This window comes from Erithacus rubecula (assembly GCF_903797595.1).
Source record: "Erithacus rubecula genome assembly, chromosome: 3".
NCBI classification, from domain to species: domain Eukaryota; kingdom Metazoa; phylum Chordata; class Aves; order Passeriformes; family Muscicapidae; genus Erithacus; species Erithacus rubecula.
The window spans coordinates 2,592,793-2,615,406 of NC_136689.1; the positions used below are offsets into that span (position 1 = coordinate 2,592,793).

Below are 22,614 nucleotides of genomic sequence, written 5' to 3' on the forward strand. Positions count from 1 at the left end.
TGCATTTATCTATTATCTCATTTTTTATTATCCCATCAAATTAAAAAAAAAAAAAAAAAAAAAAAGAACCAAAACCTCTGCTGGCATTTAAAAGTGTGACACATTCTCCAAACTATAATGCCTTCTCCAACACAAATTTATGTCTGCTAAGTGCCTGCTAATCCTGACAAACCCTGGGACAGCTGTTCCCAAGTCAAACAAACCCTGCTGCTTGCTAGAGAGATTCCAGCCTGTTGCTGGATTCTGCTAGAAACCAGGGAAAAAGCAGCTCTGAAGCCTTGGGTTTCTCAGGCTGCACAAGGATAAGAAATTATAACAATGATTAAACACCTGTGAGAGATGTGATGTTTTGCACAAAGCATGTTTTCAAAAAGGTGTTGCCTTCTTGGACCAATGAGTCTTTTCTATTCTGTTTTGCACAAACTACCCTATTTAAGTGTGGTGTTTCTTTCAATAAAACTCTGTTTCTTCTCCATTACACAAAGGAACTTTGTTGCATTATCATTTCCACCGCTTCTGTAGCCAAAAATGCACCAGCCAGGAGCCAGCAACAGGCAAAACCAAAGCAAAGCACTCTTGAAGTGTTTCAAGGCAGAAAACAGATGTTGAGATGTCTTAGTATCTGTGGAAAGGTGAGGCCAAGGCAAAAATCAGCTCTTAGCTCCACAGGGAGGAGTGATGAGGTGCTGTGGGTCTGTGCTGGAATTTCATCCTGGTTTTGGTGGGTGTTTGGCACTTAAGGTGGTTGGGTGGGCTCAGACAAGCAACTGTGGGACCACTGTTGGAAACGTGGAATTGTTGAGGTTGGAAAAATGTTTTAAAGCCACTGAGGCCAAGAGTTAACTCAGCACTACTGTGTTCATTATTAAATCATATCCCCAAAACTCAACTGGGAATTTGCAGTGCTCACTGGAGAGGTGGGTAGTGGGAGCAAGGATGGACAGAAAAAGAACCATTTTTAGGGAGAAAAAAGAAACTCCTGATCTGGAAGAACAGCAGTGGTTTCAGGCTGGATCAGAGCAGCCAACACCAAAGTTTGGTGTTTCAGGGGCCAGATTTCACAGCAGAGTCTGCAGAGGTTCTCCTCTGAAAAACCCATGGAAGATTTCTTTATTTTGAGTTTCCAGGCAGTGGTTTCACCTCTGTAAGAGCTGCTGTGTTTGGGAAGAGTCCCAGAGAGATGACAGAATGGTGAAAGAAGATCAATTGGAAGGACCTGTCCTATTGTGTATCATGACCATGACCAAAGAACTAAGAGAAAAATTTCTGCTAAATAATAGAGGGCTTGACTTTGCTACTGGTCCTACCTATGAGAGTCTGGGGTTTAAGGTCTTGATGTCCCATGGCTGAGTTTTCTACTGCTGTAGGAGAAGCCACCCTGTCAAGGAATGGAGGGGACTGATATGACATCTGAGAGTTGCCCAGTGCTGCTGGTCAGAGCAAGAATGAAACTAAGAAACCCTTTGTATCACCTAGGCTGGGATAAAAGGAAAAAAAAAAAATTAATAAAAGAGAACATGGTAAAAAGTCCAGCAGGTCCTTGTGCCTTTAGAGAGACCATCAAGATCAAACATATTTTAGACTGAGCTAAACTGGTGTTTTTTGGGTATGTTGATAGAGATTTATTTAGGGTTTGATTTAGCAGACCAACAGCTGTCATTTAATGCCATTCCTGTTATCCTAGGATTTTTTAAGAGGCTGATGAATATGGCACAAGACTTATGAGAGTTCTACACAACTCTGAAATGACAGAATCACAGAATCTTTGAGGTTGGGAAAGACCCATAAGGTCACTAAATCCAACCACCAACCCAACCCCACCACTGATACACAACTGATGAACCCATCAGTTCCCCACTGATGCACATCCTCAAGTGCATCCACAGTTTTTTCCCACTCTACTTTGGGCAGTTTTTGGAGTTTTTGAGCTGGATCAGCCACGTGGTGCCTGTTCCAGCACCTGCAGAGCTGCTGATAGCAGGATTGTCCCACAAATCCCACAGACACCTCATCTGCCCCTGGAGGGCTTATGCAACAGGGAGGTGAGAATTCACTTGAACTTTTCCAAGCAAGGAACTATTAATTATTTCTTATCTTGCTGCACTATAAACAGATGGTGATGAATAAACAGGCTCCTAATTTAAACTTCATCAATGTTTTTTTCCAGCTTGATTTTTAATTTCCATATGTTCACTGCTTCTCCTTCCATCAAACTTGCTTGGAATTCTTCAGGGGAAACTGGCAGAGACCCCCAGGGTCCAAATTTGCTTTTTTCAAGCTGGTCTCCACTGTGGAACAGCAAAAGCAATATTCAGAGTTTAAACAGCATGGGCCATTTCCCACCTGGATTTTTTTCATGTGACAATGGTGATGATGAGCTTGCAGGACTTATCTGTATCTCACAAGTGTGAGGCATGTGCAAGTTAAGCAGAAATGAACAGGCATTGGGAGGGGGAATGGCACTATCTTTTCTCAGTGTTTTCCATTTTTCAGGCTTTTTTATTTGGTTTATTCTAAGACAGACAGGGTTAGAGAACAAACAAAAAAAAATGCAGTGTTGAAGGACTAGGGGTATCAGGCCAGGCTGGACAGGGCTTGGAGCAGCCTGGGACAGTGGAAGGTGTCTCTGCATGGCAGGGGGTGACACTGGGTGGGTTTTGAAGTCCCTTCCAACCCAAACCAGTCCATGATTCTGCAATTCCACAAAGGCCATGCTTCCTGCACAGCTCTTGGTCTCCAGGGTTGCTCATCCCACCCATGGTTCCTTATTCAGCTGTTACCCCTAAATAACTCTCCTGGTTCTGAAAGAGTATCTGATTGCAGAGCAAATTAATTAGCAATAATGGGATAAACAGATAATGAGCTGAGCCAGCTGAGCTAGACCTGATTGATATTCCTGCCCTTTTAACAAAGAGAGGGCTACTTTTAAAAAATTATTTATCATCATTTCATTAGCATGCTCCACTTCAAGCTGAACAGTTTGTAAATCACAACCACGGAGAAGTGAAGCTTTCACAAAAACAAACCCAGAAATACTCCTCTGTGCCCTGACATAAAAGAGGCAAGTGAAAGTCAGCAGGAAGCAGTGCAGTGGTGATTCCTGCCTTGCAGCCTTCAGGAGCTCAGCCACAGCTCACAGGGAGGGATTTGCCTCTGTCTGTGAGCCTGGAAAGCAAAACCCTTCATCCCAACCCTTGGGAGAGCTTCCCACTGCTGCATTCCCAGCTGAGCAGCCACTCTGCTGCACTCATATGTCCAGGCTGGAGAAGCATCTGGAGCTAAATCCCAATTTTCACTGAGGCTGGGGTTGCATCCCTCACTTCTGGAATGCAGAATCATGGAATAGTTTGGGCTAAAAGGGACCTTTAAAGGTCATCTTGCCCAACCCCCCTGCCATGATTTCACATCATCTGGCCAAATCTCCTCCAAGCCAGTGAACACCAGAGATTATCTGTGAAATGTGTTATTTTTCCTACACACTTGAGCTGCTCACTAAGATTCCCCTCACTAAGTTTCCTCTCATTTTAAAGATTTTGAAAACAGGCAGGACAATCTGAACAGGATTTATCACATCCTGAAAGAGCTGCCTACACCTGGACACACCAGAGATACCAAAAGCAAGTGAAAATCCTTGCCAAAAGTCACTCCCATGCCATGGCTGCCCATGTAAATCTGATCTCTGTCTGCCTATTCCTGATTTTAATGGCAGACAATCCACTTCTGGGTTGAACCACGTTTGTAATTTGAAGTCTTCGCAATTTATTTCAGCATGGAGGTAAAAACCATCAGGTCAGAAGAGTGCAAGGCCAGCCCTGCTCACCAAATCCAGCCCTGCAACACAACTGCATCCCACACATCCTTCCAGAACCTGGGCAAGCTCTGCCACAAAGTCCATAAACCTCTCCCTCCTGCTGAGCTGCAGAGAGGCTGCTGGGTGTCCTCTGATGGTTAAAAACTTCCCTAAAAGCCCAGACTTTGATTTTGCTGCTGTTTGGTTCTCCTCTGTACACACTACCAGCTTTTCCCTGTAGATTTCCCCCTCACTGCATCCTCTGCAGCCTTTTTCCTGTGCTGGAAAACAAACTAAACAAACTTCTCCTCCTCAGAGCTGGGCAATATTTAGTGAGCCCTGGGCTGTAGAATCACAGAATTATCAGGAATAGACCTTTAAAGTTATCCAGTCCAGTGGTCAAATCTCCTCAAATATTGGGTAAATTCACAGATATTGAATCACACTCCCAGCAGGGAATAGAGGGATTCATATGGATCATCTCCCTCCATCCCATGCCATGAGCAGGGACACCTTCCTCTGTCCCAGGCTGCTCCAAGCCCTTGGACACTGCCAGGTATGGAAGAAGTTTAATCTGAAAAGAAATCATGCATGTTCTGCCCCTGTGAGGAAGGGGTGGGTGTTTGAAGACAGAAAAAAGAGGGTTAAGAAGGAAGTTGTTGTTTATCAGTGGAAATCTACCTGCTTAACCTGAGCCAGGATCAACCTCAGCACCACCATCAAGGGCTCTTAACAAGTGACTAATTGTCTGACACATCAAATTACAGCTGTGATTAAGCCCCTCTGATCAATACAATTGATAATGGCTCCCAAACAAAGCTTTCCTTCCAGAATGTACTGAGGCACTGTGCTTATTTCCACTCATTTGATTAGAAAGGATAACGAATTGCTCATTAAAGCTCGGGTGATTCTCCTCTTCCTGAAAAGGCAACACAACTACCTGGCCATAAATCAAAGTTTTACACTGTAGGTCACAGGGAGCCTCCACTGCTTTCCATCCTCCTGTTCTGGGGGATGGAAATGGGTTAAAATCATGTTTTTCCTCAGAGTTCTACTAGGATTTCTCTTTCCAGCAACACTCAGATCAAACAGTCATCCTCTTCACAAGTTCTAATATCATCACCTTAATGAGATTTCTCTCCAGCAAACTTGCCCCTCACCCCCAACTGTCAAAGTTCAAAGTTTGCTTTTACAGCACAGCCACATTTATTGAGTTATGGAGCCCCACTCCAGAAAAACATCTCTGACCTGGTTGTGCTCACATGCTGGGAAACACATCCTATGTCAGCACTTGCAAATTGTCTGTCCTCATAGCACATAACAGAATTTCTTCCTAATATCTCATCTCAACCTACCCTCTCTTTCAGCCTGAAGACATTCCCCCTTGTCCTCTCACTCCAGTTCCAGCATTCAATCCATGGACAAAACCATTTCCCTATGCCCAAAACAGCAATTTCTGAATCAGCTCAATTCATCAGTAGTGACTGGTGAAAATGCAGATTTATCCCAGCCCAATGTTTCAGCATTCTGTCAGGCAAAAAAACCCCTCCAAAGGATTTCTGTATATTTGCTATGGGTATCAATGACTTGCAGCATGGCTGTGTGTCTTTAATTCAGAATTGGGCAAAATGTTTGCATTATTTAGTTCTGTTGTTACAGAAAAAAAAAAAAAAAAAACCAACAAAAAAGCTGTTTTGGATTAAATTTTCCAATGAGAAAAATCATTTTGAGAAAGCAGAAAAAGATATTATCACTTCAACTATTTATTCTCCTTCTAATGTACTGTATTTAATTGAATTTCTTTAAATATCCATGAAAATGAAATGAAGCATTTAGCTGGCTTTTAGATGAAGGTTTTTATCCAATCTGAGTTCTCCCTTTACTGGACTCCAGAAGAACATTTTCTTCAAAAGGTTCCATTTAACTGTACAGGGATGCTTGAAACAGCTTACAAATCAAAGAAAATCATTCCTTAGTAGATAAAAGCAGGAGGCCAAAAGCCTTCCTGGCATCCAGTGAAGCTCCTGCTGGGACCAGCTTGTCCCAGGATTCTGTTCCATCAGAGCAGTCCTTCAGTCTGTGGCCTGGCTGCAAACACTGACAAGGGAGAGTTTCCACTTCCACTTTTCCCTGTTTCAGCAGGAGGGATGCAAATCTTAAGCAGGATTTGAGATTCATCTCCCAGCCCTTTTCCCTGCAAAATGATTTCTTCTTTTAGGATCCTGGGAGTCCAACATGGGTCCCTACACACTTTTTACTGACAGATACAGGACTGGTAACTCCAGAGAGGCATCTGGAGGGGGAGAGATGCCTTAACTTGGGATTCTGACAGCTCTGCTGCAGGACAGGTGTCCTAGGTTACAATGTAAAAATGTGCCCAAAAGTGTGTGTTCTGTCACCATCTGCTGAAACCAGGTGGGGCAGTGATTCTTATCTCTGTGGGAGATATCCTCTGCTAATGGGCCAGCTGTTAAAGCCAGATGGGACATTGTTCTTCATCTTTCCTATGACTCATCCTTCTTCCAGGAGATATCTCCTGTTAATGGGCCATGACTGATAAAATTCCATCATCCCACTGGGAGATGCTCTAGCCAGGGGAGGAGCCAAGCTTTTTCTACCCAGATAAAAACTGAGATTTGGAACACCAAAGCAGCTCTTTTCCACTGGATTCAGGAGGACAAGAGCTACCAGACCTTTTTACAGGATCACTGCTTCAACAAGACCCCTTCATCTGCACTGCTGCCACCACCATAACTAGTGGGAGGACAGGTTGTATTCTGACTCAGTGGTTTTCTTTGTACTATTGCATATATTTTATTTTTCCCTTTTTTCCTAACAAATTGTACTTCTGACTTGGAGTCCCTCACTGGTTTTGATTTCAAAACAGATGGGATGGGATGGGACAACACAAAAACCTTCTTCCTTTCCTGATCATCAGAGCAGGAAGAGGGTTAAGAAACAAGGAGAGGATCTCAGATGCCTGTCCCAACTCCAGAAATACTTCAAAACCTTGAAGCACCCTCTGCTTCACCATAAGGACAGAAGATTTTAGGGGATGGAGGGCAGTTCAACCAAAGGAGATGGTCACAATGACTTCTCTTGAAGTAATCCAAGGCCTGGAAGAACTTAAGGCATTCAGTTCCCAAAGAAAAACTGGTAAAATTGCAGTTCAGAGAGGTGGACAACTATGATTAAACCCACTGGAACACCTCAGTTAGGCTTTCCCAGCCAGGAGGCTGCAAGGGAACCTGCAGAGCTGCTGGAGCTCCTGGCTAACTGAGCTGTGCTTTGGAAGCACCCATTTCCCTCCCTCCCAAACAGCAGCTGGAGGAATCCTTGCCTCAGCAGCAAAAGGGCTGGGAAATAGCCTGGGGAAGGCACTGTGGGGCTGGGGGAGTGGTTTTGCTGGCCAGGGAGGGGTGGGAGCCTTGCCATACCTGAGGTCTGGTTGTCCCAGGTGAGCTCTGCCAGGCACTGGCTGCGCTCCTCCTCGATCTCCTGCATGATGCTGCACTCTGGCCGTGTGCTGGATGCCTGCAGGGAGGGAAAGAAGGACACTGTGAGCAAAACTCATCCTCAGGGAGGCTTTCCTGGGCATTCACAGCCTCCTGCAGCAGGCTGGAGCTCTCCAGGACCATTGCACAGACGTGCACCCAGCCTTATTTTATGATTGCTTTACAGCAACCCAGAGCCTGCTGAAAAATCAGAATTTCCTTCCATTTCCTTAGAAAACCCTCAACCTATTTTTTTTTTCTTGATGATCAAGAGCAATTCTGCTGCTTTATGCTGTGGAAACCCTGCCTGGTTAACCATCACCACCAGCTATGTAGGACAGGGACACAGCAGCTTTAATATTCATGCCAGCAGCAGTGGGATCTGTGCTTCATGGTTTATTCCCTGTCTCCTGACTCTCATGACAATTCAAAGCACAACAAACCCCAAATCAAATAAGGATGGAATCTCTGATGCAGATTAGAAGATCAAGGAGCTAAAAAGCAGGAAATTCCCAGTGACCAGACTTTTCCCCCTCAAGTGGTTTCTCCTCAGTCAGCCCTGATCAAGTTGTGTTTGCAATACAAGTGGCCATAAATTCAGGTAATTAATTGTGGACTCCTCATAATATGTAATTAATGAACTGTTTCAATCATAAAATGTGGATATGGTGATTTTTACTCCAAAAAAAGGAACTGGGTGCTCACACATATCTCAGTGTCCCCTGGTCACCACCACACTCTCAGCTTGGAGGGGACACCTTGACCATTGCTTTGGCCAGAAACTGGGGCTGCTAAATTCATTCCCAAAGATTGTTCCTTGGAAAGGGCATTCAACAGGCAGAAAACTTTTCAGAAACCCAGCTGCAAAGAGGTGGAGAGAATGGAAAGATGTCAAGAGAGCCAAACCTTGGCTTGAGTTTATCCTGTCACTGTTAAATGTAATGTGGGAAAAAACATCACTGGGGTGAACTTCAGGAACAGATCACGAGGACACAAGAGAAACCTCTGCCAGAAATAAAGTGATTGATTCAATGTCCTCTCTTGAGGGTTTTGGGATAATCATATATTTTCATCAGAAACAGGCAGAGAAAATAAATTTAAAATTAAAAAAAATCCTCTCTTGTTCCAAAATGCATGAGTTATTGCTCTGTTCATGTATTTGCCAGTCAAGGTTTTAAGACAAAAAATCCAGCAATCCTTTGAAGGAACATTTGTTTGATGTAAATTTGGGTTAAAATTATAATTTAACTCATTAAGTTAATCTCACAATTTCACATTAACCTGTCCTCTCTTCCTTATTTCAGGCCATGCCTGCTTCAAATTTTAATTTCCTTTACGTTAGGAATGGGCTTGATTAGCAGTGAATAAACAACTAATTACGTGGTTTTCTAGTCAAATTAGAAATAAATAAAAATACAAACACTAGAAGAAGAGGAATTATTTGGAGTTGTCTTCATGCTCAAATATTTCTTTTCCCCAAAGGGAAACAGATCTTTGGAAATTTCATCTTGGCTCATCTGCAATACCATAGATTTATTTTGTTTTGATTTACAGTGCTTCTTGCCATTTCATTTTAACCTAAAAAAGCACGAGGGGAAGCGTGAGAGATTTGCAGAACACTTGCTGGAAAAATAAAGATTGAAATGTTTTCAAAACATTCTGACTTTTTCAAAGGGAAGTTTTAACTCTCTGGACTTAAACATTTGCCAAATCCATCTCACATCTATAAATACTTCTGGTTTTTGCTTTATAAATTAATTCATACAACTCTTAACTTTGATCAGGCAGGGCTAGCAAAGCAGTCTGGAGTTCTAAAATATATTGGAATTTTTTTTTAGGCAGCAGATTTTACACCAAGCCCATTAGCAAGTACTTCACTGCCACTTCTTCCCCTTGCCTGAATTGGAAAATTGTATATTCGGCTCAATGGCCCAATATTTACTTTTGAGTAACTGGTTTTATCATATTTAAAAACCAAATCAGGCTCTGTTTTGAAAAGTGGGCTTGTGAAAGGCTCAGGTAAACTTGATTATACACAGAATCCTTAAAATATTATCTGGTTTTGGGCCATACAATCCTAAAGAAAGTGTATTTATTACAAAACTGAAGAAAGAGTGTCCAGCAGCTAAAATACCAAAATGCAGAATATCTTGGATTTTGCATTGCTGGTGCTGATTTCTTGTGAGCTTTTAGGGAAGGTGGGTGCTCACAACAACCCCCAGCAGAATTCCAGGCAGAGGGGCTGGAAAAGGTCCTGGGGGTGCTGGTGACAGCAGCTGAGCCCAGGTGTGCCCAGGTGGGCAGGAGGGGCAGTGGCACCTGGATGGGATCAGGAAAGGGTGTCCAGCAGGACCAGGGGGGGATTGCCACACCTCAAATCCTGGAGTCACTTTTGGGATCCTCATGACAAGAAGGACATTGAGGAGCAAGTCCAGGGCAGGGAACAGAGCTGGGGAAGGGTCTGGAGCCCCAGGAGAGGCTGATGGAGCTGAAAAAGGGGCTCAGCCTGGAGAAAAGGGGGATCAGGGGGATCCTGTGGCTCTGCACAGCTCCCTGACAGGAGGGGACATCCAGGTGTGGCTCTGCTCCAGGGAACAGGGACAGGACAAGAGGGAACAGGCTCAAGGTGCACCAGGGGATGTTTAGTTGGGATATTAGGGAAAATTTCTTCCCTGAAAGGTTTAACCCTGTCACAGGCTGCCCAGGACAGTGGCTGAGCCCTCTGGAGACACTTTGAAGCCATGTGGATGTGGCACCTGGGGACATGGGGCAGGGGTGGCCTTGCCCGTGCTGGGCTAATGACTCCTCTTGGTGATCTTGGAGATCTTTCCAAACCTTAATGATTTTATGATTCCATAAACAAAGAGTGGGATGCCTCTCAGTTCTCTGTCAGTGGGACACATCATCCTCAGTTTTAGCTGAGTCAGAGCTCTACGTTTAGTCTGACCTGGTTTTTTACCATTCCCCCAAGTCCACAGAGAAAAAGCAAACACCAGCTCTGAAGGCTTTCATCCCACTCCATTGCCTGTGCTTGGATGGCTTCAAACTGAAATACCCAGCACTTAGCTGGAAAAGATCAGTGATGTGTGAATTTAATGTCCACAGACCTGTAACTCAATCAAGGTCAACAAACAGATTCACAATGGAGGATTTCGAGTTTATGGCTCATTCTGCAGATTAACTAAAGAAGTAAATAAATAACTTTATCACAGCAACCCTCCTTCAAACTCCTCAGGGATAACAGCAATAACCCTCACATCACAGCTGTCACTGATACAGGCTGATAAAGAAAGATGGAATGAAAATAATCCAAAGATATCACAGTTTTGGGCATCATTAGGAAACAGAAAGTGTGGGGGGGTTTTTGTTGGTGGGTCATCAGGGTGAGCAAAGGAACAAGTTCAGCTGCCTTAATTCCCCCCCAGGTGACAAAATGATCATGTTTGGAAAGAGCCCTCAAGAGCCTGTCAAAGGGGATGTTCCCTGGAGGAGGAGCTAAATAATTATATTTCTTTGGTCTAATCCTCCTGGAAAAGATGAATTAGACTTTATAGACAGCTTTGTACAAACCTACTTACTAATTCTCCATTTCTAGGCTGTTTCTTACTATGTTGTGTTGTTTCCTATGGAAAAGGCAGAAATTTTGGGGTTTGGCCTCTCTCACTGCAGTGGGCAACTGGCCACACAGACAAAGGGTGGGGAGCACATGAATTCCTATTTCCCATCCAAAAAGTAAATGTCAAGCAAAGAGCATGACAAGCTCATGTTCACATCACAGGGTGAAGTGTAATCCAGTTTCTTGGGGATACCCATGATGGGTGAATTGAAATGTGGTAAGCACCCCTCACTAACCCAAACCACCCTGCAAAGGTGTGCTGGGTCTCTCAGGGGTTTCCCCACTCACACTCTGACCCCTGAGCAGAAAGATGAAGGGAATGTTTTTCTGGATGTGGTTTCTGAGCTCTGCAGCAACTCTCACATAACAAGGAGCTGTCACCCAAGTCTTTATTAATGAGAGTTTTCCTTCCCATGGATCCCAGGAATTGTTAGGGGATTACTGTGCAGTCTGCTGCTGCAAATAAAGCCTTTGTGTATACTCCTTAATTAAATACAATTCCAAGGGTTGCCACAGGCTGAAAGAGCTGCAGAAATGTTTAGTCTTGTCTGCAGGGCCAGAATATCCAGGGGACCCGTGGCAGCTCCTCAGACCAAGGTGGGATTCACAGAAAAAGGACTGTGAATCTCCATGTGCCCCTTTGTGCTGACCCCAGGCTGTTCCTGGGCTCACGGGGTGGTCACTCCAGAGATGAGAGCCAGGGTGACCAAAATGACAACAGGATTTGGAGGAGGAAAACTGGAAAGTGTTCAGAGGGTGACATCCCACCCCTCACCCTTCCTGTTCAGCTCAGTGGAAATGGACACAGGTTCACTCCTGGTTCTCTGAGTGACAATTTCTCACCATCCCCACCTTGCCAGAGCCTCTGGGGAAACAGGAATGCAATATGACATTGTTGTGCCTTCCTGCAGTTTCTGTAACTTCACTTCAGTCTCTGCTCGAGGTGGAGATGAAGTTCCTTTCTCATGTGAACCACAAAAGAAATGAAAGTTTTTAGCAGGCAGGTCTCATTTCAAGCATCAGAAATATAATCTCCCTCTGGCTTTCATCCATACTCATTATTTGCAGGAACACAGGACTGAAGGAACTTCTCTCAAAACAGTCCTGGCTTTGATTTCTTCTGTAACTTCATTCAGCTCTGTCTTAAAACTAGATTTTCAGATTCTTTTTTGTTTTTTTCCTTTTAAACATCCTCAAGAAAATACAGCTTTATTCCTAAAAATCCTCTGAGACAAAAAAATACAGTGTAGAAGTGCAAGAATGAGAAAAAGAAGACACCAAAGATTTTTTTTTCTATAGTGATGGGTGACAAAACTTCCAACAATAGGGCTGTCAAGAGCTGTAAAAGCTCTGGTGGTCTGGGGAAAGTAAAATTTTTTAAAAGGGAGTATTTGTGAAGATTTATTTGTGAAGATTTATTTGTGAAGATTGATTTGCTCTTCTGAAGGACCTTTGTGTAAGAATCCAAAACCACTGTTGTGACAATGTGAAGAAGTAAATTTTAAACACCAGCAATATAGACAGAATAGAAGATAAATTCAAGTTTAAAACACCTCAAACCTCCTGTGTGCCCTTTGTATAATCAGTCCAGGAGGATCTGCAAACTCAGTGATTTTCAAACAGAGAAAATTTATTTTCTCCCGTGACTTCTCTTGTGTTGTGAATAAATTTCTGTGACCAAGCACCAGTGAGGGGCTGTGGGTAGCAGCACATGTCCCTGGGAGACTTTTCCAAATAAAAGAGGTCCAGGCAAATGCCCAACTCTCCTGACTCCCACTCAGCTGCTCAAACCACTCCACTTTATCTTCCTGCCAAACCCAATCCTGCCAATGACAGATCCATCATCTGACAAGGAAAGCAGATGTCTTTCCCCAGCTCATCCAAGCAGTCCCTGTCAAACAAAGGCAACTTGGCCAAATCAACACAGCTTGGAGGCTCAGAGCCTCCTTTCAGTGTGATTGCCCCATTTTGGTGGGAGGGGTTGGAAAATCAAGGAAAAAAGGAGTTTTGCAAAGGGCTTGGAGAGCCAGAGGGAAAGGGAAGCTGTGCAGCTGTGTTCCTGAACTCCTTAGGGACAAGCTTGGAAATTACTCTGCTGGAAAGAAAAAAACCAACAAAACAAAGAGCTGGATTGGGGTTTTTAAGGAAGAAGTGACACCCTGGAATTTCAGTCATGGCACAACTAAAAGAGAGGCAGCACCTGAATTGAATTGAGCAGGAGACAGTTCTGCTGGTGGGAAAGCACCTTCTGCTCCTGCCTTGAATCTCCAGCTGGAAGCTCAGAGTGAGGATCTGAATCCAGGCTGCTGCAGGAACACTGAGATCAGCAGTGCTTAGATCTGCAATTACAGGGCTCAGAGCAAAGTGCTGCCACATCCCTCATATGGCTGAGGGAAAATAAGGGAGGAACAACAATAATTATCCCAAAATGGGGAGGGACAGGGACAGCAAGGAGGGAAAGAAGTGGACTCCACTACCTAGAGTGCAAATTATTTTGCAGTTTTCCCTGAACTACTGATCACTGACTACTTTTAATTTATTTTTCCCTTACAGTCTAAGAAACGTGGTTGAGGAAAGTCTATTCTTTTTAATAAAAATATTCCAAAATTTACTCATTAAACTATTTAAACCTTCTGAATGAAATTCAACTCCAAAGCATCTGCTCAGTCAATGTCAGGAACAGCAGGAATACAAAGGAATTGCAGATCCAGACCTGCCTGACCCCCAGGGCTCAGGAACAGGATTTGGGGGGTCTATGGGCAAAAATTTTGTGTGTGTAATGTAAACATCTATATCTATCTTCACACTGATTGTCCTTCCTCACCTGAAGAGAGAAGCAGAAACTTTCAGGGCATGAGTCACTGCAAACTGAAGGAAATGTCTAAAACAGGCAAAAGAAAACTTTTCCTGTACTGTCCCATCCAGGGAGCCTGGGGCAGCTGCCTGAGGGGTGGCTGCCTACTCTGCCAGTATCTAGAGTTAAATGAGCCAAACCCCAGAGATCTGGGCCCATCTAAATAGAATAATTCTACTCCAGACAGCCCCATCCTCCCCTGGCATTCTCCAAGGGCAGGTGGAGATGATACCTGCCAGGATCCCTATAAAGAAATTGAGGAAATTGAGTTAATGCTTATCAGCGCTTTAATTTCTTCACAGGCTGTTTTGACTTTTTTCCCCCCCAAGATATATCATCCTTGACATGCTGCTGTTCAGGAAAGGCCCTTTGCACCAGCAGCATGTGCAGGTAACCTGTCCTGAATTTCTGCTCAACCAGCCCTGAGTCATCTCCTGAGCAGCCACCTCTTCACTGCTGTGCACAGGAAAAATGTTTCCTAATTCAGATGCAAGCTCCAGAAGGACTGAAAAACCTCAGATCCCAATTCCTGACAGTCTCCATCCGTCCGTCCATCCATCCATCCATCCATCCATCCATCCATCCATCCATCCATCCATCCATCATCCATCATCCATCATCCATCCATCCATCCATCCATCCATCCATCCATCCATCCATCCATCCATCCATCCATCCATCCATCATCCATCCATCATCCATCCATCATCCATCCATCCACCCATCCATCCATCCATCCATCCATCCATCCATCCATCCATCCATCATCCATCCATCCATCATCCATGCATCCATCCATCCATCCATCCATCCATCATCCATCCATCCATCATCCATCATCCATCCATCATCCATCCATCCATCCATCCATCCATCCATCCATCCATCCATCCATCCATCCATCATCCATCCCTCCATCCATCCATCATCCATCCATCCATCCATCCATCCATCCATAATCCATCCATCCATCCATCCATCCATCCATCCATCCATCCATCCATCCATCATCCATCCATAATCCATCCATCCATCCATCCATCCATCCATCCATCCATCCATCCATCCATCCATAATCCATCCATCATCCATCCCTCCATCCATCCATAATCCATCCATCCATCCATCATCCATCCATAATCCATCCATCCATCCATCCATCCATCCATCCATCCATCCATCCATCCATCCATCATCCATCCATAATCCATCCATCCATCCATCCATCCATCCATCCATCCATCCATCCATCCATCCATCCATCATCCATCCCTCCATCCATCCATCCCTCCATCCATCCATCATCCATCCATCCATCTATCCATCATCCATCCATCCATCCATCATTCATCCATCCATCCATCCACCCATCCATCCATCCATCCATCCATCCATCCATCCATCCATCCATCCATCCATCCATCCATCCATCCATCATCCATCCATCCATCCATCCATCCATCCCTGATTCTTTCCCTGGACAAGCACAGAGTGCCCCCACCCATTCCTGCCTGCTCTCCAGCTCACTCCAGCTGTGCCACCTGAGTCTTATTTTCCCCCTGAATCCAACCCTGATTTCACCCCCCAGCAGGTCCACCTGCCACAACACTGAGTTCTGGAGTAAGCTCAGATCTGCTCAGCTTCCTCAGAGAGCTGGAAGGATTTTGGGGTGTGGGTATTGCATGGGGGATCCCAAATCCAGAGGAGGTGAGTGTGGCAGGTTGTCCAGAAAAATCCATAAACTGGGAGTTCAGTGCAGAACCTGACACAAAATTAGTGCTTGATCAAAACCACACTGAAATCCCTGAGGTTTCTCTTCACATCCAGCAACCTGGGACAGTGGAAGGTTTAGTGTCAGTATCACAACCAGGAGGAGACAGAAACAAGAAACAGAGAAAACAAGGAAAGGGGAATGCATAAAATAATCCTTGTTATGGGCTGTGTTATCCACAGTCACCACAGTGCAATTCTATAACACATTTTGGGACAATGTTTTAACCTTCTTGGCTATCAGTGCCTTCCACATCTTTTAACAAAGCAACCTAAGAGAAATTCCAGGATGATTTTGCTATTCATGCACCACTTCCATTCTAAGCAAGTGGCCCTAAAAAAGGCTCATTTGTGCCACTATTCAGAGATTTCTATGAAAATCCAGGTATGTTCCTGGAACAATCCATAATATGTCTCATTTCAAGGAATTCAGTCTCAAAGGACTGCTTCCTTACAAAGCAGAGCACAAAAAATAGAAAGGTGTTGGCACAAGATGAGTTTGGCTCATTCAGACACTGGGGGAAAAAAAGGAATGTTCCCTCTTTCAAATGGAGCAGAAGGGGTTCAGTCAGGGCTCTGGATGAGTACATTACTCATGGGTTTATAAAGCATTTTTATCAGAGCCCTCTAGTGAATGGTTCTTCACAGATGGCCTGAAGCATCCAGGTGTGTCTTCCAGGAAGAAGGACATGCTGGGATGAGCTCCTGGCCTCAGGACAAAAATAAAAGTCATTGTTCCTAAAAATGAGGGAGGTAAGAGTGGCCCAGTGGTTTGGAGCCACTCCAAGCTCAAGAGGTTCTCTGACAAAAGTCAGGGCAGGACCACCTCTCCTCCTTTGGCTGAGGGGGGAGGGAAACTAAACAAGTCATTTGTGAAATGAGTGAAGCAGAGCAAGGCTGGGACAACCACAGGGAGCAATGCTGGTGGAGAAAAAGGATTCACAGAAATGGGGAAAACCACACAGAGAGCAAGTGAAGAGATGCTGACCTAAGCCAGCACAGGATGGACACATGGACAGAAGTGATTCAGAGGAACAGAACATGCTGAAGAACACTGATTGTCCAGGGATCTCCTAGAGGAAAGCTTATAATTAAATTTAAGTTTGCCAGCTTTGAGTTATTTTTGATAACCCTCCTGTGCCACATGGCCAGGGCACTTAGAGGACATCATGTATCTGAGCAGCTGCTGAAGAGGGACATTCTCATCAGGACTCAGCAGCCTAATTACAAATTTTAGGAGGAATTTAACAGTCCTGGAGGAGTAAATTATTGAACTCAGTAAACAAAACTATCAGCACTCCCCTGCACAGTGCTGTGTGCAGGGTCACTATGAAGACACAGGAATAATTCAAAACATGATTCTACTCTTGGTGGCTGAAAAGGGAGTTAAAGCCACAGGCTGAGCAGGTTGCAATGTGAGCCTAATAGCCTGGAACACAGAGGAGAAGGTAACAAATGGGACATGACACACACTCACCCAGGCTGTCTAAAGCAGGCATGCAGGCAGCTCTTGCACCTGAGGAGAGCACTGATGTGTCCCCAGCACACTGAATTCTCCTGGCAGCTCCCACCACCTTCCTCACCACCTTCCTCATCACCTTCTTCATCACCTTCCTCATCACTTTCATCACCACCTTCCTCACCACCTTCCTCATCATCTTCCTCATCATCTTCCTCACCACCTTCCTCACCACCCTCCTCATGGAGGGATGCTGTGGCAGGGCTGCAGCCCCACCATGCACACAGCTGAGTGCCAGCTGGAACAGAAGGTCCAAGGGAAGAGCCAGGGGATGCAAAATCCACGTTCCAAACACAAACAACCTCCATGGTTTAAACACAGAATCATGGAATGGTTTGGGCTGCAAGGGACCTTGAAGATCATGGGCAGGACACCTTACACTATCCCAGATTGCTCCAAATCTCATCCAACCTGACCTTGGATGCTTCCAGAGATGGACCATGGTGAGGCTTGACCAGGATAGTCAAGGATCCAACCCTCTTGCTTCCTGCAGGGATTCACCACCTTGGCTCTTGGGTGAGAGTTTTTCCTCCCATCCATCCCCAAAGTCAGCTTCCAGCACCCTCAAACTCTGCACCAGCTTGATATTCAGGAAGATAATTAATTCTGCTTTATCCCCCCAGGCATTTCCTTTTGTCATCCCTTACCTGCAAACAGCAGAAATGGGGGAAAGAGATTAGAGGGAAGATATTTCTGCTTTGTCTGGTTAGAAGGCAAAATATAAAAGAGCACAAATGACACAGAAACTGAGTGCTTTGATGACAAAAAACAAATCTTAGTGGCACAGGATCACCAGACCTCTCTCAGGTGATGCCAATGGATGTAGATCTCAGAATGTTTCATGAAAGTATTTCTAATATCTTTTGACAGATGGAGAAACCAAAGCAGAAAACCCAAGATAAAAGCAAAACCAAACAAAAAACAAATAAAACCAACCAAAAAACCCTCCCAAACTCAAAAGAACCAAAGGAAACCCCAACCCATAAAAACCCCACCCAAAAAAACCACAATGAAACTGTCAGATTGGTCTCTCTGCCTCCAAAAACTCCTTCCTCATAGGAAAAAATAGACAAAACAGTAACAAACCCCCTAAATACTTCACACTCTGTGTTCCCAGCATTTGAGTGTCTCTAAAAATTTTTTCTATGTGCCAGTGGACATTGATGCCAATATCTATCAGAGATATGAAATATTGAAATGCTCTTCTCAAAATACCCTGATCTGCCAGCAAAGAGCCAGCAGAAAAGGGGAGAATTGGTGTGGAAAAAGGAGTGGGAAAGAAAAGAGTTGGACCCTTTCTCCATGGGAACAAGGGAAAGACTTCAAATCTCAATTTTTAGGAATATTGGATATGAGGAAAACAACAGATGAGGCAATCAGGAAGGTAAAACATGAGATGGGCATCAGTGATCAGGACACCTGGGAAGAGGAGCTTGAGAAGAAAACAATGTTTAGAGCAGCAGGAGGAGAAATCTCTCAGAAAACCTCAGAGCATTGCTAGAAGTCTCAGCCTGGCTGTCAGGATCAACTCAGCTGAGCAGAAAATGCCTTTGAGCAACAGGGCTAAAAAGAGAACAACAGGAAAAGAAACCAAGTGAGATTACTATGCAAAGAGCTGAAATTCAAGAGAAAGATAAATATAGCACCAAAAAAAGGAGAACTCACAGGGAGCCCCACCCCAGCTTCTGTTCACTGGCTTCTCCAAAGAACTGGAGGTGAAAATATAATTTTACTAATGCAAACTGGAGTAGTTACACATGAAAATGATTTAACTTGAATAACTGAGGACAACAGCAGGGCTGGGTGTGAAGGGCCATGGAAACTGATGTGAGGTGGAAGCCTCAGAGAGGAAAAACCTGCTCGGATGGGATGGTGGGAGTGGCACCACCTGGCTGAAAGTCAACAGAGAAAAGCTTTTACATTTGTAGGAAGGAGATGGGGAAAAAAGATCCAGGCAGCTCTCAGCAGGTTTATCTGAGCTGAACACACACAACTTTTGACTCAAAAGAAAGAGTGATGGGAAGTGGCAGCCAATGGAGATGGGGACAAAATAAAAAATGTGGTTTATTGAAAGTAAAACATGGCAATGTAACTTGTGGGATTGTTTTATATTGTATTATATTTATATTATGTTTATATTTTATTGGTTTGGTTGTTTGGGATTTTTTGGGGTTTTTTTTGGTGGGGGGAGATGAAATTCAGTTGATTTAAACTTTCCAGACCTTGATAAAAAGTCTGATTCTGTGCTAAAAGTAATAACTGCCATAAAAATGGAGACGAGGATTAATAAAACTGGAAGGAAAATAAGGGAGATGGCCCAGCAAAGCTGTGAATTACTCATCCCTGGAAGTGCCCAGTGCCAGGCTGGATGGGGTTTGGAGCAACCTGGGATGGAGGAAAATGTCCCTTCCCACCAGCAGCTGGATCTGTCCTGGCTCTACCCCAGCATCCCTTGGTCACATCAAATCAGGACAGCAATAACAGCTCCCCAGAAACTGCAGTCCTGCAGCATGGCTACAGTTTCCTGACTGGATAGAGAAGGGGGAAAAAAATAGAGAAAAAAAAAAAGATAGCAACTAAATGCAACTTTGGTTCTGAGGAAGAAAGCAGGAAATTATGGCAAAAACTTTACTGACTCTCCAAAACTCCCTCAAGTGTGTAAAATCAATTCATTGAGAGACAGGCAGCAGGAAGAATAGGGTGAGAGGAGTAAAGCAAAACTGCTGAGGAGAAATGAACCCAATCTATTTATGCTGCTTCTGATGTGCCTTTCAAACACTGATTCCAACAGGGGATGGCAGAGGAAGGGGCTCTCTGTGAGGTCACCAGGGTTTCAGCTCCCAAATCCCTTTCTGAGGTGGGCTGATTTCAGGCTGACACTCAGCCCCTCTGTGGATGCTTTAAAAAATCACAGCCCTGCACAGAGTGAGGAAGAAGAGTGGTCACTTTTGGTGCTACAGCCTGAGAAACTCCTGACACCCTCCCAGTGGCTCTGAGCAATGATCTGTGCCTCTGACAACACAATTCTGAGACAGCTCAATGCAAGAGGCAAATGTTCATTTACAGAGCCATGTGTCCCCCTTTTCACCTTCACCAGTAATAACCATGAGATTTGCATTGGCAGCTGCTTGCAGGGGAAATTGCAAGACAAAATGAAGTCAAAGAGATTTCCATTGACTTGGAATGGGCAGGCAGGATTGTTCCCAGGTGGTTGGCACAGTGCTCACCCTGCCTCAGCACTGAGAATGGTATTGTAATGATCAAAGCTCTGGAAAACCTGCTAGGATTAAAAAAAAAATAATAAAAAACCAAAATTTAAAAAAGCCCAGCTAAACTTAGGGAGAGAGAAAGCAAATGTATAATCAATCTCAGCCAGCAAGTGCCTAAACTATTAGGATTTTTCCCCAAGGATATCAATTTAATGTGAAAAAAAAAAAAAAGGCTTAAATCCAGGGACTGAACTCCCTAATGAGACAAATGAGGATCAGAAGCAAAGCATTGCTTGGGGATGGTTTAGCACTGCCTGGCAGGACTGGCCAGAAGAGCCTTTCAGGAGTCTCTTCCAAATTATTTGGGTTGTTTTTTACTGCAGGTCCAAGGAAAGACATGGTGGGTGAAGCCATGCAGGAGGTAAAACTAAATTTCACAGAGTCAGAGAGGTGAGCTCCAGAGGTCCCTGCCTAACTCAGCTGACCTGACTGTGAATGAAAATGATGTTGAGTTTGCCAAGAGTAAAGGGAGAAGGTGTAATTCTTGGGATTTTTCTTTTAACTATCAGAAAAAACCCAAAAAACAAAACAAAACAAAACAAAACCCAAAAAAACCCCGCCAAAAACAAAACAACCAAAGATTAAGATAGTCCATAAAGGCCTGACTATTTTATCCTTGTTTTAAAGTAAGAAATCCCATAAATGGTTTCCATAACCTTTTGTCCCATCCTTTACCAGTGTCCCACTGATGAGACTCCACAGTGTCCCCATAGATCCCAATCCATTCCTGGGCTTCTCTCTGCTGACCATAAAAGATTTGATCTATGTTTCAAAACTAAATTTCTGTGGCTGCAACTTAAGGCTTCAATTTGAAGTTCTACCCTACCAAATTTGTGGTTCTAACCCATCTGGTTATGGAGATTTTTTTTTCCTCCTGCTTTTATTTGCCAAAGTTTTATCAAACACTTAAAGGCAAGTTGTGAGTTGTCCCTCAGTGTCTCATTTTCTAGAATAAACAGCCCCAGTTCTTTAATTTTTTTTTCTTCTATGCATTTTTCAGACCTTTTATCATTTTTCTGGCCCTGCCTGGACTCCAGTTTCAAGTGTTTTTACCCCAGAACAGATACATGTGCTACAGTTAAAAGTCTGTCAGGGATTATTTGCTTCTTTTCCCTTGACCAAAACAAAAGTTTGGTTCCAGTTTATTGTTTATCTTACTTGCAGCCTAACACAGTCAGCAGCCAAAAGTAAGAAGGGTTGTCTATGAGCTCAGCCCAATCTCTGTGGAAAATGAACTAAAATAGGCAAAAAAAATCCTCTGAGAAATTCTGATTTTGTGGGTGGAAAAGTGCATAAAGCTGGGGAGAACAAAAAATTCTGTCAGGAACAGAAACCCAGGGTAGTTTTTCCAGGTCCTTTATCTAAGCCTTAGTGACATAATCACCTTCCAGCAAATTAAAATATCAGTGCACCAGATGAACTTTGTGTTGCAGAGTCACAGCTGAACAGGGAAGATGAACTGCAAGGAATAACATCAAAGAAAAGCAGGAAAACTCCCAGAAAAGCATCCCCTCCATCCCCTGCAGCTCCTGAAGTGACACCACATATTCCAATAGCTTTGGGGATGTATTCATGGTGAAACAGAAGGGTCAAAATACAGCCTTTGCCCTACAAAATCAACACCAAATGATAAAAAAAGAATTATTAAAAAAAAAAAAAACTCTTAGCATTTCCTCATTTTAGTTCCTCTCCATGCACAGAGCCCAGCAGCTCACACGCACATGGGTGAACCTCACTGAGGACTACCCAGTTCCACAAATCCCTGGAAATTCCCTTTTTAATAAAGACTGTATTGTCTTCCCACATCAGGAAGTTGGGACATTGAAGGAATGAAAGAAATCAGGGAAACACAGAATCAGTCTGCTGTTTGCACAGCTGACAGGACCAGTCAAACAACAGACCCCGACATCACAGAATAATTTAGGTTGGAAAAGACTTTTAAGACCATTGAGTCCAACCATTATTGAGTTTTCATTAGTAAATTTGTGGATGACATTAAGTCAAACCATTACTGAGTTTTCATTAGTAAATTGTGGATGACACTGAGCTGGGAGTGTGTGTTGATCTGCTGGAAGATAGGAGGGCTCTGCAGAGACCTGGAACAGTTGGATGGATGTGCAGAGTCCAATGGGATGAAGTTTAATAAATCCAAGTGCTAAATCCTGCATTTTGGCCATAATAATCCCTTGAACATTACAGGCTGGGGATGGAGCCATGGTTTAGTTGAGGTGTTGGGCTGGACTTGATGATCTTGGAGGTCTCTTCCAACCCAATGATTCTGTGTGATTAACCCAGCACTGTG

The 22,614-nt window shown here is 43.9% G+C and overlaps 1 protein-coding gene across 1 annotated transcript in view; it reads right to left on the minus strand.

The window, feature by feature from the left end:
* VIPR1 (vasoactive intestinal peptide receptor 1) overlaps nucleotides 1-22,614 on the minus strand; it is a 95,258-nt gene that overhangs the window by 51,445 nt on the left and 21,199 nt on the right. Inside the window, exon 2 of the mRNA XM_079300511.1 lies at nucleotides 7,228-7,324. Within this exon, the coding sequence (XP_079156637.1) occupies nucleotides 7,228-7,324 (97 nt within the window). The remainder of the gene's footprint in view (nucleotides 1-7,227; nucleotides 7,325-22,614) is intronic.